The 17,455-nt window shown below is 31.8% G+C and overlaps 1 protein-coding gene across 2 annotated transcripts; it reads right to left on the bottom strand.

Annotated features, from left to right (window-relative positions):
- Positions 1–11,250: 11,250 nt before the first annotated feature.
- Positions 11,251–14,577, bottom strand: LOC132059136 (bark storage protein A-like). Of its 2 annotated transcripts, none has more exons than XM_059451647.1 (6): positions 14,149–14,577; positions 13,942–14,009; positions 13,442–13,597; positions 13,015–13,221; positions 12,250–12,432; positions 11,251–11,564 (listed from the first exon to the last, which is right to left on the bottom strand). In XM_059451647.1, the coding sequence occupies exons 1-6, from the start codon at positions 14,396–14,398 to the stop codon at positions 11,388–11,390; spliced, it is 1,041 nt and encodes a 346-aa protein (XP_059307630.1). In that variant the 5' UTR covers positions 14,399–14,577; the 3' UTR covers positions 11,251–11,387. The 2 variants fall into 2 exon arrangements, with proteins under 2 accessions (XP_059307630.1, XP_059307631.1); XM_059451648.1 differs by having other exon boundaries at positions 12,250–12,429; positions 14,149–14,576.
- Positions 14,578–17,455: the final 2,878 nt, after the last annotated feature.

Here is a 17,455-nt window from a genome sequence, read left to right as displayed (position 1 = left end):
TCCTAATACCACTATCAGCAATGATTTCATATAATTTACCAAAAGGGAGGCTAAGAGTTGTTGAACCCCAACAAACCCTAAGTTATTACAGTACTCATCTACAACATCATTAAAAAATAGATGGTCAGAGTCATAACCTTCCCAAATGTTATGGAACTTCTTCTCATACTTGACTTCTGGCTCATAAGTCCAATCCCCACCATAGTTGAATATTAACTCCAAATTAACCATGATGAATAAGTCGCAACCAAATACATAATAAAAAGATCGAATCATTTATTGGCATCAATACACAAATAAAAAACAACAAAGAAATAAAGAGTTGACTTCAAAGGACCACCATAAACTAAAAAATGGTACAAAAACGGAACTTTATATAAACTTATCTAAATGGTTCAAATTATACCAAAACCAGCACCAAATGAATAAAAACAGTTACTTTATCTAAACTTAAGTTAAACCACAAACTGTTGGCATCAATACACAAATAAAAAACAGCAAAGAAATAAAGAGTTGACTTTAAAGGACCAACATAAACTAAAAAATGGTTCAAATTAAACCAAAACCAGCACCAAATGAATAAAAACGATTACTTTAACCCAAAACCATCAATACACAAACCCTATACCACCAACTCACAAACCCTAAACCACCAATCCACAAACCCTAAACAATAAAGGACATCTAAGTCCACGGTGACCACCACAACAACCAAAAAGACCCCTAATTTATTGTTAAAAAGTAGAAAAAGTCCACCAAAAATCGAGACCACCACTTCAAGCACATGCATACAAATACCCATAAAGTAATAGCCAAAAATAAACACCAAACATGAATATAATAAGTTAAAGTTGCAGATTCCCTCACATAAGGCAAAGAAATCACGAAATCCCAAAAAAAAAAAATTGACAAAATCACAACCCTAGTACAAAATCCTGAAATAAATGCAAGAATCTTAAAAACCATGGTATAATCTGGTATAATCACTAACATCTAACATATTAAAGGCAACGAAATCAAGAAATCCAAAAATAAAAATGACAAAATCTCAACCATAGTACAAAATCCTGAAATAAATACGAGAATCTTAAAAACCCTAGTGTAATCACTAACATCTAACATATAAGAGGCAAAGAAATCAAGAAATCCACAAAAATTGACAAAAGCTAAAAACCGTAATACAAAATCCTAAAATAAATGAGAGAATCTTAAAGAATCTACTAATATCTAACCTATTATAGCAAAAATAAGCAAAGAAAATATAATTTTTGAGGATAATCTAACCTTTAAAATTTCTTAGTTTTGAAAACCCTAGCCGCACGTGTTCTCCATAGTCATGATTTTGAGTGGGAAATCGATTGATATGTTATTAGGTTATGAAGTCTTATTTGAGGTCTTAATGGGTCGGGTATTAATGGACGGTCTCATTTATTTGGATGAATTAATAATGTGGGTCTGATTAAATAAAAGAGAAAAAAAAAAAAGGCCGGGTCGGTTGAGATCGTGCCACGTGGCACTTAAAAAGTGGCCGTTAACTGTGAGGGTATATATGGTCGATACACTAACGGCGGGGGTATATAATATCGAAAAAGCAAACGGGGGACACAGATAACTATTTTGAGATAGTAGAGGGGTATATATGACCCTTTGCCGGTTTTTTTTTTAAATGGTGTCCTAAAATTCTTTTTTTGTTTTTAATCTGGATTAATTTAAAAAAAAAAAAAAATCTGTAAAACTAATTTAAAAAAAAAAAAATCCAATTTCCAGATTTTTTTTCTTAAGAAGCGGGTTTTAAAAAATCAAAAATTCTGATTTTTAATAAAAGCCATTTTCTCTAGATTTGTTTTTAGAAAAATCAATTTTCCAGATTGTTTTTAAAAAATTTGCCACGTAGGCACCACATATAATAAGTTAAATGTCATGTGGCGTCCATGTCACCCAATTCCAATGACTAGGCTTGCTTATGTGGGAATATGTTAGAAATGAGGGTATTTTTGAAACTTTGCTATAGGGGTATATTTGGCTCCAACTTGTAACGGGAGGGGTAGATTTGGCCCCAACTTGTAACGGAGGGTAAAAGTAGCCAATTTATGAAAGTAGAGGGGTATTTTTGACCCTTTTCCCTTGTATAAATCCATTGTGTGTGTTCATATGGATCTTCTACAACTTTAAATCTTGTATCCCCATTCCATTCTCTTTTATTTTTATTTTTATAAGTTTCTTGCCCGATGTTCGCTATTGGCCATTGGGATCCGGATTAAATCTGATCAGTGTCAGAAAGTCTCACGTTGAAGGGTAACGCGCTTCCTAAAAAAGGTAATTCTATATCCAGGGATCAAACCAAAGGACACCTCTAATTATGGCTAAAGTAGTATTTCCATTCCATGTAATGCTACATCTTATTTAACTCTCATATTATCCGATAAAATATCTTCAACCTCATTACAGAAATGTTGATTATTCGTATAGTTGAAAATTCTTGATTGAGCTATTCTGTTGATCAATTCATTCTTATTTCATCAAGTATGGTACTGATCATCTTGCGCCCTGAGCACACAATTCAAATATTGAAACTCTGGGCATACTATTAACTGGATAACGGTACCGCGCTTCGCGCGACAGAATGTATTTTTTCAAATAAATTCCAGGATATGAAAGTGATAAGATATTACTAATAGAAAAGTAAAAGAATGTATAAGATAAAATACATATAAAAAATTAAAACAAAAAATAAATTCAAATAGATGCATTCAATAACAATTATAGATTCATAACAATAAAGTTTTGAGTAACGATTTTTCAATTGGGATGAACAGGTAACACTCATTTTATCGGAAAAAGAACGTGTAATATAAAACCTCTAGCTCTCCATTACTTTTCAAAAAGAAATGTCATAACGAAAAAATCAAGTAATAGCATCAAAATAAACTACAACCGTGTTCTTAAATGGGAATGAGCATGTAACACTCGTGTTACTGAGAAAAAGAACATATTTAATATAAGACCTCCAACGTCTCATCCATATTTATATGTTTTTTCATAAATAAGAGTAATATTTATTAGTGATTGTAATTAGAGGTAAATCTTATTCATAATTAGAAATTTTACATAAGTCCTTTGGCCTTACGAAATTCTTATTTAATTGTTGTTCATAAATAATATATTAATCATGTAAAAAATACATTTTTGTTTATTAATGTAATCTTCTTTCTTTCTTTTTTTTTTTTTTTTTTTTTGGTCTAAGTTATTAATGTACTCATAAGTAAACGTTATCCATAAATAAAGATATTTTTTGGTGTTACATAAGTCCTCTCATCTTCTATTAAATTGAGAATTTATAATTACGGAATATACATAAATCGGTTCGTTTGGTTCATTCTTATTCAATGGTTATTCAAAAACAATACATTAGTCATGCAAATGATACCAATATTTATAGCTAATGAACTCATAAGTAAACGTTATGCATAGTCAAAGATTTTTGGTCTTACATAAGTCCTCTCATCTTCTATTTAGATATAAGTGTTGTTCAAAAATAACAATTTTTATTGTAATAAATAATTAATACTTATATTTAGAAATTCTTGAGATTATTAAAATAAGGTAAACAAAAAATGAAAATGAAATTAAATAGGTGCAATGTAACCTTACGGAGTTATGGTCTATGACTTTTTTTTTTTTTTTTTTTTTTTTTGGTCTTTCTAATGCATTTTCTAAGATTCTACCAATTGTGAATGTTCAATGAACTTTGAAACGAATTAAATTTATACCAATTGTGTCTATTTACTTAACTTCCAAAATGAAAAATGGGCAGGGAGAATTGAAATTAAAACTCTTAAAAGTAAAAGTACTGCAATGAGCTCATAGAAGCAGAATTCTTCTTTCTTTCTTCCTGTTTGGTCCTTAAAATAGTGTTGGGAGCACAATTTTTAAGCTTAGAGATCAAGCGAACATTCGTACCTAGGCTCCTTGTTAAATATGAGATAATTGCTACCTCAAATTTAGATGAGACTGTTAAAAATTTCGAGGTTTCTTTTAACTATAGAATACAATTCATACCATATCAAAAGGAAGTTGGGAAATGAGATTATGAAAAGAAATATAATTTTTAGTTCTAGTATTACACACAATAGAATACTCTGTCTTCCTAAAAGCTCCAAAAATATCTATATCATTCATGACAAGGCAAAAACAAACTTAAAAAATATACTTAATTACTGTAGCTTCTACCTTTAGTTACAACATTTTTTAGACCAATCAATTTGCTTAGAGGAACATCATGTTGTGACATCCGTGAAAGTGAATTATTTTGTGGAGGAATGAATCCTACTATAACAGGTGTTGGATGACCATATCTTTTTACACAATATAACTTCATAACAACCTGCAAAGATAGGTGATCATTCCATTCGCAAATATGTGAATATGAAAACACTATCAAAAAAAGGTAATTTGCGGAGGTTGAAAGTTGCGGTCGCGGGGGTTTGGCTTGGAAATTAACTAAGACAAAACTCATGTCCTTTCAACTCACAAATTACCTATTTTTTGTAGTGAAAAAGAAAAAGATAAGAGAAAGTATATTAAACAATATTAACTCTCATTATATGACTTCGATTATCTTCGTATGTGAAAACTCTTCATTGGCCTCAAAACATTTCATTTCATTCCCCAATAATACATTCTAAGAAAACGAAAAATAACTAAAGAATGAGGAAAATAAAAGAAAAAAAGAAGATTAAGAAGATTCTAGATATAAATAGATAGATTGTTGCATGTTAATCAAACCAAGATATAATATTAATAAGTAAATGAAACCACACAAAAAATAGAAAGAAGAAGATCGATTCCTTACCCAGTTTACCACAACATTGTTCACATGAAAAGAAATCAGGAGAGAAAGGTTGAGAATTCTCACCATGAGTGAGGTACAAAGATGATTTTAGGGACAAGAGATTAAGATCTTAAACTCATAGACTTGAGAAACTTTCAGGACATAAGAGAAAATTGATTCTCTTTAAATAACAAAAGAATCAAAACTTAATAATCAGTCCTAACTCTTAAACGTGGGGTAAGGAAAAGTTTTTTTGCCTTTACTAATAAATTTACACTTAATAGTCAGTCCTAACTCTTAAACGTGGGGTAAGGAAAGGTTTTTTTTTTTTTTTGCCTTTACTAATAAATTTAATACAAATTAATGTGGGAAATTATGCACTTAATGATAGATGATTTAATTTTCAACAAATATTTTGAGGGAAATATAAGAGAAAAAGGTCAAGCCTTGAAAAAAGGAGAAATCTTAATGGAGGCAATAACAATTCACTATATTATCATCAATGCAACTTTATATTATGGTGATATAGATTTCAACATACACTGAATTTGTTGTTGTTGTTTATTTAATTCAGCTCCAAATAAAGAGCTTGCACAACTTCATAATAAGTTCCTACTCGTAAGACCTCTCCACTTCTTAGACCAGCTTGCTAAGATGTGTCCGGCACACATCTTTTATTTACAATATATGATAACAACAATTAACAAAGGATCTTTATTACTATAAATAGTCCCTAGAATATATTCAAGAAGTGTGGGTATGAATTTATTATTCATCAATAAAAAGCATAATAGGAGATATATCTTTTGCGTGTTGTAATCAAAGCAATGTCTGTCATCTCCTACAATCAAGGCCTGTCTTCAACATAGTCATAAATTAAGTCCAAGTATTTTGTTTTTTAAATTTAGCCACAACCCAATTAGTAATAAATATACCATTTTCTTATTTCCATCTTTAACAATAAAAGCGACCCATTGTCTTTTGCAAACCTCCTTTAAAAATTAAACATCTAAACCTATGCACTTTCTACAATCTCCCAAGAATGCATGCCATTTTTAAATCATCAACACATATATAGATACTTTGAAAGATCTACTTATTCCCCAATCTATCAATTTCTCCAGCTTTCACGGCACACGTATTCTTACAATTAGACCTTAACAATTCATTCATATAAAATAAATAGTTCTTTAATTTCAAACTCCACAACATGATCATCCATGCATGATTTGTTTCAACCTTAACAATTCATTCATATAAAATAAAAAGTTCTTTCAAACTCCACAACATGATCGATCATCCATGCATGATTTTTTCAACCTTAACAATTCATTCATATAAAATAAAAAGTTCTTTCAAACTCCACAACATGATCATCTATGCATGATTTGTTTCAACCTTAACAATTTATTCATATAAAATAAAAAGTTCTTTCAAACTCCACAACATGATCATCCATGCATGATTTGTTTCAAACCTTAACAATGCAATAGTGAGGATGAACTTACTCCACTTGGACCACTTCCCATAAAGGTCTCTCTTTCCCCTACGCTTTAATTTTGTCAAAAGGCACCCATAGCATGGCAGGTTTGCAGGCTAAATTATTAAGATGTGTACTAGTGTAGTACCCACGCGATACGCGGAAATTGGTAGAAAAAGTATTATAGAAAATTATTATCTTATTTGCTTGACCATATTAAAAGTTTTATTATTTTATAAATTGTGAAATTTAAGTCATTTGATCCACGACTGTTGATTAGAAGCCCAACAGAGAAGGAAAATCATTTCCTGCTTTTAAATTCCCGTAAGATTATGTGTCATGTGCACTTAAGAGTCAGAGTATGTTATGAATCCATAAAATTACTTACCAGGATAAATGAAAATGATCATCCAGATTGTTGAATAAAAAGATATGAGTACTTCTCTTGATTTTAAGATCTTTCCACTATCACGTTCATATCTCTTGTGAATAATATTAATCATTTGTTTTAGAGACTCATTCTTCATTTTCGAGATCATATGGATTCAAACATCAGAAGACATGTGTGAAACTATGACCGTATCATTTTAGAGTTTGAAAATCTACTACAAAGACACATTACCATTACAAAGTATAAATATGACTCTAAAAAAGATTTTCTTGTGTAAGAGGCAAGTCTTTTCCTTTTCTCACTTTTCAAGTTTGATCTACGGATTTCTAATTCTCCTAGTTAATGAGGATCTCAACTTTGTAATCCAAAGTTATTAAATTATTACATGAAATACTCTATTTAGTTTCAAAATTATATTATGATTTGAAACTATTTAATTAGAATAATTAGCATATGTTTAGCTTCTTTTTGATCCAATTCAAAAGGCATGTAAACAATCAAGCTTAACCATTCATCCTTGGAACTTGAAATTTAAAGTTCAATGCCAGAGATTATTTCCTTTGCAAAAAGTATACAACAGGGAGTTGGTTATAACAACTTTGAGGAACTTTTATGGTCGAGCCCACTTCAGAAAAACTTTAATAGGCCAAATAAAGAAAAGGCTTATAGAACGAAGTCCTCCAATTGTCAAAAATTATGTATTAGATTGACCAAATATATGTCATTTTTACATAAACAAACAATGGGTATTTGGTTGAACCAAATGATTCTAAGCAAATATGAAAATTTAAATATCAAAACAATTAAATTTGACGTGATATTATAAATAAGATATGACTACCACTGTTAAACATGACTTATCAACTGCAACTACTCAAAAAAAAAAAAAAAACACAAAAATAAGGCATTCAACTGAGAAATTTAAAATTTACAACCACTTCTTCCAAACAGCGAGCAGAAGCCAACAACAAAAAAAAAAAATATATCAAACTACCGCTAGCAGCAGCTTAATCTTGCTAGATCAAACTTTATAAACATATCAAATTCAGATGATTAAACATTTGAATCAGCTGATGAAATTAATAAAAAGAACATTCAACATCACAAAGCATAGACGAAGGGTAAAATCAAATTGAAGATACAAAGTAGTTTTTATTTTTGTTCTACGGGTAATAGATTTTTGTAACATAATGTATATATGATAGGCTATTAAGTCTTGGAAACAAAAATTGACACGGAAATCTTAACTTCGCCAACACATCAAAGCCAAACAACATTCGAGTCATTGAATGAACTAACTGTTGTATAAAAACTCCTTAACAGAAGGAGTGAACTACCTACTGGTAATGGTCACGATTCATAAAGACAACTAAAATACGCAACTAAAAATAACTTAGTTTCATGACTAAATCCTGTTGCTAGAAAGTAAATATGCATTTCACTGAGTTTTTTCTGTTAAACTCTCTGCAGATGCAGTCAATCGTGGATTCTTTTCTTTTTTAACCACTTTAGGAACCTTATCGCTAGAGAATTTACAATTCAGGCTGTTAGCGTAATTTACTGCCGATGTCTTATTGGAGGATCTAGTCTCTTATCACACGTCTTTCTAAAGAGTAAAAGTTCAAATTATAACCTTTTCATCCTGCACAATCAACTCAAATTCCCTTTCATCTCGTTGATGGTGACTTCCGCTAATGCAAAAGGTAGATTACGCAAACAAAACCGTTAAAGAAAAAACTTTAAATAGTGTAAATCGTCTTGTACACATACGCACGCTATATATACATATGTGCTTCCAAAGTATAAGCTAATATCATTTTATCACTAAGTTAGATTTTGTTGTGTCTACAACTTAATTTTATTATTAGACTAAATAATATACAGTAGAAAGACAAACAATGCACATTTCTTCTTTGTGGATTTCCATCCAAGTTAAGAAGGAGCCAATTACCAAATGCTAAATCTTCATCACTATAATGCATTACTTGTTCACTCACATTTTCATCCGGAGCTACACTCCATGTTGCCGTATATAACTAACTATAAGAAGTGTGGCTCTTCTGTAATATATTGATACCCACGATCATAATTCAAGGTCATATCACTAAAAACTAATTCCTAAAGAGGAATTAAGGATTTGGTTTATAAAACAACAAAAAAATTCGAAAATAGAATTCTATATATAAATATACATATACAGACACTGTAGAGGGAGAAAGCTTACATATAAAATCTGATGGAAAACGGAGATTGATCTGCTGGAGACTTGATTTGTTCCTTTTTGAATCAAAACTGATGAATTAAGAGTCTGCTTTATAAAAGAATAATTATTTTCGAGAACCGAATTATATAAGATTTGAAAAAGAATCAAACTTTACCAACCACGATCTCCAAACTTGATTCCTTGTTCTACCATGGCAACTACTACTTTGATGTGAAGAAACAAATGGAGCACACTGCAGAGAAGAAATTCAGATGGTTATATATGAAATTGCAAGAACAACTTCCCAAAGGCAGAGTTTGTACTGTTTTCTTTTCAGAGAGTTCTATAAAGACGTGGATTATTTGAAGATAATTATCATATTAGGAAGTTTAAGAAGAACCCATGAAGAGAGGTAAAATAACCATGGAGACTCACGTCCATATATTTGAGGCCATTCCCCTCTTATTAACAACTGATAGTCAAAATATGCGGAAAAGAAATTAGTTACCGCATGTTTTAAATTTAAATTCAAAATTGTTATCTCAATTTAAATTCAAATGCAAGTGTTTTTATATCTTAATTTAATTTTTTCCTCTTTCAAGACTAACTGGTATTTTTAAAATAAGCTACCTTTTTAGAAATTATCCAAAATGCTCCATACCTAAAATAACCACAGTAAAATTTGTAAACATTTTGGAAAACATCTTTAATTTTTTCCGCATTGCTGGTATAAATTCCGAATTCCTAAATTTTAGCAACGTGCAATTATCTCCTAGGAGTATATTGTGAAAATATAGTTCCACAAAAATAGGCCTTGAAACTGATTTGTGTTCAAGAACGTGTGTTTTTTAAAATTTATATAAATTCTTAATTCCTAAATTTTAGCAGTCTCCTAGGAGCACATTGTGAAAATATAGTTCCACAAAAAACATGTTCTTTGTAGCCAACATTTTCGTGGAAATAGAATCTGCTATAAAGAAGGAGGCATAAACGTGTTCCATTGAATTTTTTTTTAAAAAAAGTTAGGATAACTATACAGAAGACAAAATGGTGCAAATATTTTGGAGCACACACAACCAAATAACTGATTTTCAATTAAAATTCATTGTTATCCAAATTATTATTATTATTATTATTATTATTATTATTATTATTATTATTATTATTATTATTATTATTATTATTATTATTATTATTATTATTACGGAAGACAAAATGGTGCAAGTATTTTGGAGCACTCTCCAAATAACTGATTTTCAATTAAAATTCATTGTCATCCAAATTATTATTATTATTATTATTATTATTATTATTATTATTATTATTATTATTATATTAGAATTGGCCAATATTTATTCAAAACTTACTACGTGTGTCTGCTTTTTGTTATGCCACTTAAATTAATTAGTTAATAAGTTATATGTGACTATTTCTAGTTATGCCACATGGCTGAATTAGTTATCAGTTAATAGTTAATTAGTTACTAATTACATGTGGCATTTTTCTAGACTGCCACTTGGCTTAATGCAGTGCTTTTTTCCTTGGCTTTTAATAACATATAAATATTTAAATGGAACTTAGAAAAATAGATGAACAGTTAGGCAACTTTTTGAAACGCCAAAATCATGTTTCAGCAAATTGCTTTAGGGATAGTGACATCGATCCCCACTGGACATACAATTATTGCCATTTATTTTCCCTGTTCCCCATTAAATAAAACATTTAAAGAAAAGGGAAGATAAAAAATTGAAACGCAAATCATTGATAACAAGTAGTCCCAGTGTCCCACCATGGGCCGTTTAGTTATAATCTCCATAAATTTATATGCATGTTTGGTCGAAATTTAAAGAGATTTAGTCGCTATATAAAAATTAACATTAATTAATAAAATATGTAGTGGCTTCTTTTCGTTTTCTTCATAAATAATATCTATATAAGTTATGCGGGATTTATATATTATTTTATGTGAGATAAAAATATGTAAAAAGAATATGAATATTAAGTAATGCATGAATTTATTTGACATGCCAGAGTTCCTTCACATGAATGAAATGACCCAGTTCTCTTTTTATTAATTTAGGTCAAAAAGATCCACCAAATCCCATATTCTAATTGAATATGTTGAGTACTGGGATCAGCTCCAACCTGTTCTCTATTTGTTAATCTTTAGTCAAAGATCCAATAAATGACATATTCTAATTGAAAATTGAACATTAGGATCAATTCCTATTTGTTGGAGATCATTAAAAAACTATCAAACACTAGTAAATTAGTAATGCTCAACGACTCATTTTTGGGATAGGTGATAAATATTCACGTACAGATATAGATCAAGAGTCAGCAAGTTTAGAAAGTGTGATCTTATTATATGTATACATTTAGATATTTTCTGCATACGTTACATGATTCGAGCAAAAATAACAAGCTCAATTCAACTCACAATAGATTTGCCTCTCGTGATATTCTAGTTATTAAAAACATACTAGAATCCAGAAACATATTTTCCTGGTAGTGACTTAATAAAACTAATGACAACTTTAGCTGTGTTTAGAGCAGCTAAAGATCCAAATAATCTAATTGTGTTGTCCCCTTCTTGTGTCCCTGCTAAATCTGATAGTCCACGGATTGCGATAACTGGGTACCCACTTGACAAGCATATCTGAACAAATCAACAAATCAACAAATCAGAGTTAAAAGTAGTCCAAATTAACAGCAAGATGAAGTTTACAGAAAATAGGGGGAAAAAAAGGAGATTTAACCCTTAAAAAAAAAAAAGAAAAAAAAAACTTATATACACCGAGAGTATTAAAAAAATTGTACGTTAATTGTTTGTTTTAATGCTATCCACTTTTTATGGATGGTTACATGTAGTTGAAACTCAAAAGGGAGCTTGTATATTATGGATTCAACTAAATCCAATATATTTGACAAAATATAAATATATGTAAAAAGTTACACTAAAATTTCAATAAATTTTTAATTTTGATCCCACAATTTCGTTAAAAACTTATAAACTTAATAGTCTGAAATGATCTAGTTTATATCCTATTACTATAGATAATTTTTAGGTGATCTGATAGTATAATTTATTTTTTTTGCACATGAGAGTATATAAGTTAAACTAAAAAAATAAAAGAGTTTAAGTTATATCCACCGGTAGTGTAAAACAAATTACACTTCTAAGTCACCTAAATGATATCTACACATAAGTCTATGTAAAATAAGAAATGTGTGATTTTGAAAATAAGACAAAATAACTGCTATAATAGGTAAAATTGATATAATAATTTTTTTTTTTACATGGACAATACATATATTCTACTTAAAGAGAAAAAGCAAGTTACCATGACTACAGCTGAGCTCTCCATGTCAAGTGATGTAACCCCAAATGTTTTGAAAAGGAATTGTGTGTAAGCTGCATTGTCAATGAAAAAGTTTGAAGTAGCTCCCTTGAGTCCAACAACTAGTTTTGGCTTATATGGAAGGCACAAAGTTGAATTTGCACACTGCTCCAGTTTCATCCCCTGCTAATTTCAGCCAAACACATTAAAATTACATCAAAATAAGTGAAATGCCACCATTGTACCCAAATGTTTGGTCTAACTAAATCATATTTTCTTTTCCACTTTTACAAGGTAGGGATAAGGTCTGTGCACACTCTACCCTCCCCAGATCCCACCTGGTGGGATTATACTAGGTTTGTTGTCGTTTTAGTTGTATAGTAAATGATGAAAACTTTGGTGAAAATCCTAATTTCGCCACTGGCGGTGACTGTGGCGTATGCACCATATAAATAATGGGTTAAATTGAAACCATTTTCGAACAAAACATATATATATATATACACACACACATGTTAAAAATCACTAAAATTTTAACAATTACAGTCTTAAATTTTGAAGTCATAATTTCAAAAAATGTAATGGATTCAACCGTAAAAACTTACGGATTGAAGCCATCAGATCTAAATCCTAGATCCCCTCTAATTGATGGATATAGTTATCCTGGGGGAGGTGATAGATACCCCTTGATATAGTTAAAGTGTGTGCAAACTAACTGTACATTAAGAAAAAAAATGAAATGTCACAATTGTATGCATATAAACTTACCTGCAAATGAGAGGCTACATGAAGCCAATTCTTGGTTATGTCAAACCAAATTGGTCTTTGAGGCACATTGACCTCCCCTGAAACTGAGTAAAACTGTTCAGTGCTATACCCAACTTTCCCCAACTGATTTTCCCCTCCTTTTGGATCATTATAGCTCTTGAAATTAAATTGAGCAAAATCATTTGGTTCCATAGTTGCATTTGGTTTCTGTCCAAAACAAACAAATTTATGTGAGCAACTACTTGAGTGTGGATAAATCTGCTGCTCGAACTCTTAGAAAATACTGCCGGATATGTGTCGGATCCTCCAAAAATGGAGAATCGATAGCATTTTTCAAGACCCGATACAGGTGTGACAATATTTTTGGAGAGTCCAAACAACATAAATAAAAATACAAAAAAGGTGTTTTTTCCGAAGGGTTAATTACCAGCCAATCCCAAAGCCCTGTTTGTGCAAATTGGTATGGGATTGTGACATCTCCAATACGCATAGAACTGTTGGCATTACCAGAAATACCAAAATGGATAATTCCTTTTATGTCAAACAGATCCAACATCTGCTGTGTTGCTGCTGCTGCATTCACCTAAGGAAGCCAATCAAAACTATCAAAGCCAATCAAAACTATCTCATCAAAAATCTTTCCAAAATGGTAACTACAGTCACTCTACTCTTACTTCCTATTTTTACAAAAGTTACTGACCAACTATTCGAGCCGGATAGGCCCACTAAGAGGATAGAAGACTCGCTATCAAGAAATTTTCCATTCCCAAAATATTGGATCCAAAACAGGATGGAGAGATTCCAATCATGCATATTGGTTGGTCTCTTATCATCAACAAGAGGACAAGAATAACAGTAGTTTTGCTAAAAATAAGAATAAAGGACAATATCCACAGACTTGAGAGAAAAGATGTCAGAAATTTTTACCAATCCAACTCCACATTTCACATAAATGACTTTCTTTCCTTCAACCTTCCCAATCCGGAAACGTCTGCCTGCATAAATTCAGGGTCTAGAGCCAGTAATCTCATAAATAGTCCTATTTCATTACATATGTACTATTTATTTATTTGGCATAAATATACATAATTCGAGTTGAAAATAACGAATTCAGTTAAACTAACAGAACCTGACCTGATAAGTCCACAAAAGGGTGTCTGGGATCAGGCCTAAAAACACCAGTTTTAAAGAAAGCTTCATCTTCTGGTGCATACACTGTAATGAGACCAAGAAAAGGGCCATTTTTATTGACCTTTTTGACAACTCTTAAAGAATTCAATCTTTCAAATGGAACTGCCGCTGCCTCTGCAGAAAAGAGAAGTGGAGGGATAAATGCTAAAGCCAATATCAAAGAAAATGGAAGGAATACTTGTTTTGCAGCCATTTTGTGAACTGTAACAAGCTTTGTTTATGGTTCCAGCTTAAGAATGTTGAATTATATATACAATAATTCAGAGGAAGGTGTACAAACTATTGATAAAACATCTCAAACAGGTTCCTGTTCATCGTATTTTTATAATTCTCTAATTTCACGTTGTAAATATCATCTTCTCTGAGATAGTCCCACTTTTTCTAATGCTACATGTTACAAGCGGCTCTGGAATTTAAAAATTTAGGGCTTTTGAATTTTAATCTGGTTCTGTTCCTATTCTTATAATTTTCTACTTTCACGTTGTAAATTGGGGGCAGGGTTTACGAGAATCCAGTAACTTTTGTTCAAACTCCATGTATACACTTAGATATTACTAAATATCCTCAGTTATTATTTTAGTATTAACTTAACGTCCTGAATCCATCACTAGTTATAGATAGCATCTTCTCTCAAATAGTCTCAATTTTTCTAATGCTACGTGTACTATATTCATTGAACAACAAATAAGAATGGGTCTAGAGGGTTCGTTACAGGTTCATGTGAATGGAATATTTTTGTTCAAACCCTTATATGTATGATAAAAATTTACTAAATATCTATTAATAATTGACCATGAACTCAATCATTACTATAGTATTAACTTGGATGTCGTTATAAGCAGGGGTGAAGCTACAATTCGGATAACAGGTTACGGCGAAACTCAAAAACTTTGGCCTAGATCTTGTATTTGTGTTAAAAAATCAATTAATATATATATATATATATATATATATATATATATATATATATATATATATATATATATAAATAATTCATTCAAAACTCAATAAACTATTTTTTCTGGAATTCAATAACCATAAATTCAAAATTTTAATTTCGCCTCTGATTATAAAAAATAAACTTCAAATAACATCAAATCTTGTATTCGTATCTCATAACAAAATGGAGGTAGGGTTATATATATATATATATATATATATATATAGACACACACACGTAACATAATATAAACGTTTGGATCATGCTACCAACTAAAGCTACTGGACTTAAAATGTACAGTTCACAATAATTCATAAGAAATCTAAAGCATAATCCTGTCTTACAGTACTATATTTTAGTGTTCCCCACGTACTTCACGCTGTTGTCTCAATTATTTGAAGTTGCATATACTATGTATTTTTATTTTATAACAAATGGAGGTTGATTGCATAATATATGAGTAATAAACTAGCTTAGTGGGACTACAAAATATATGCCCCGTCTCTCCCATATATGGCTGTCTTTTCATTTAATTTGGAACCTCACAAAATACTTGCACGTACCGTTAGTAGTGTATTTTTATACAACTTTTATAAATTCAAATATATTTAAGTACAAAATTTTTAAAAAATTGATTGTGATATTTGTTAGTATGATTTTTTGAAACGATAAGCAAGGAGCAAGGTTGAAAATATGGATGAAATTTTTTCTCTTATAAATTTCATTAATCATAGGCCTTTATATTAGACACATACATAAAGTAGTAGACTCCTCCTACAACTAAAGGTGTGTTCGGTATGGAGGAAAACATTTTTCAGAAAATGTTTTCCAATTTTCTGATGTTCGTTTGGTCAAAAATTTTGGAAAACATTTTCCTCAAAATTGGGGAAAATGACTTCCCTCATAAAAGTAGGGAAAATAAGTTCATTCCACCAACCACCCTACCACGACCCAACCCAATCCCAACCACCAAACCCCAACCACTCCCAACCCCCCACCCACCCCACCACCCCAGCCCACCCCCACCCACCACCCCCGGCCCAAAAATAATTTTTTTAGAAAAAAAGTTGACATTATTTTTATTTTTGCACCCCCCAACCAAAATCGACACCCCCCCCCCCCCCCCCCCCCCGCCCGCAATTTTTTTTTTTTTGACTTTTTTTTGCACCCTACCCCTCCCCCCCACCCCCCCCCCCCCCCGAAAAAAAAATTAATATTTTTGAAAAAAAAGTTTTGCCGTTTTTTGCACCCCGCACCCTACGCCCCCACCCCTCCAGGAAAAAAATTATTTTTTTTGAAAAATAAAGTTTTGACTTTTTTTTCCACCCCAACCCGCACCCTACCCCTCGCCCACCCCCGCACCCCCATTATTTTTTATTTTTGCCGTCCCCCCCCCCAAAAAAAAAAAAAAAATAATATTTTTGAAAAAAAAAAAATTTGACATTTTTTTTTTATTTTTTTTCCCCCACCCCCCCACCCCACCCCGCACCCTACCCCCCCCCCCCGAAAAATATTTTTTTTGAAAAAAACGTTTTGATATTTGTTTTGGTTTTTTGCACCCCACCCCCACCCCCCCTTGAAAAAAAGTTGACAATTATAAAAATTGAATGTTTGCGTGGTTAAAAATTAAAAACTTTTGGAAGGGGTGATTGGGTATTTTGGGTGGGGGGGCGTGTGGTGAATTTTTTTTTTGGGGTAGGGGGGGTGTCTGGGGGTGTAGAAACCCGCAAAAGACAATAAAAAACTTCAAAAAAAAAATGTTGGGGTTGGGGAGGGGAGGTGTTTGTGTGGTATGGGTTCCACGCATGGGGGGAGTGGGGGTGATGGGGGATGTGATCGTGTAGAAAATTTAGAAAAAAAATTAAAAACTTCAAAAAAAAATTTGTGGGAGGGGTGGGTGGGTGGTAGGTGCGGGGGACGGGTGGTGTATGGGTTGCGGGGAGTGGTTGGGGGTAGGGTGCAAAAAACAAAAAAAAAATGAGGGTGAGGGGTGGGGTGGGTGAGGGGAGTGGGTGAGGGTGGGGATGGGGTGTTGGGTTGGGGGTGAGGGGTGGGGTGGGGGTGTGCAAAAAAAAAAAAAAATTGAGGGGGGGTGGGGGTGGGCGTGGGGCGTAGGTGGGTGGGTGGGAGTGGGGTGTGGGTGGGGTTGGGGGTATGGGGTTGGTGAGGCTTGGATGAGTATTTTCCGGAAAACGTTTTCTATCAACCAAACGAACATGAGAAAATAAGTAAAATATTCACTTATTTTCTGGGAAAACATTTTCCTCCATACCGAACACACCCTAAAGTATTAGACTCTAACTAAAACTA

The sequence above is a fragment of the Lycium ferocissimum genome, chromosome 6 (assembly GCF_029784015.1).
Source record: "Lycium ferocissimum isolate CSIRO_LF1 chromosome 6, AGI_CSIRO_Lferr_CH_V1, whole genome shotgun sequence".
Lineage (NCBI taxonomy): Eukaryota > Viridiplantae > Streptophyta > Magnoliopsida > Solanales > Solanaceae > Lycium > Lycium ferocissimum.
The sequence above is the reverse complement of the archived record's forward strand: the minus strand, read 5'-3'. Positions and strand labels throughout refer to the sequence as shown.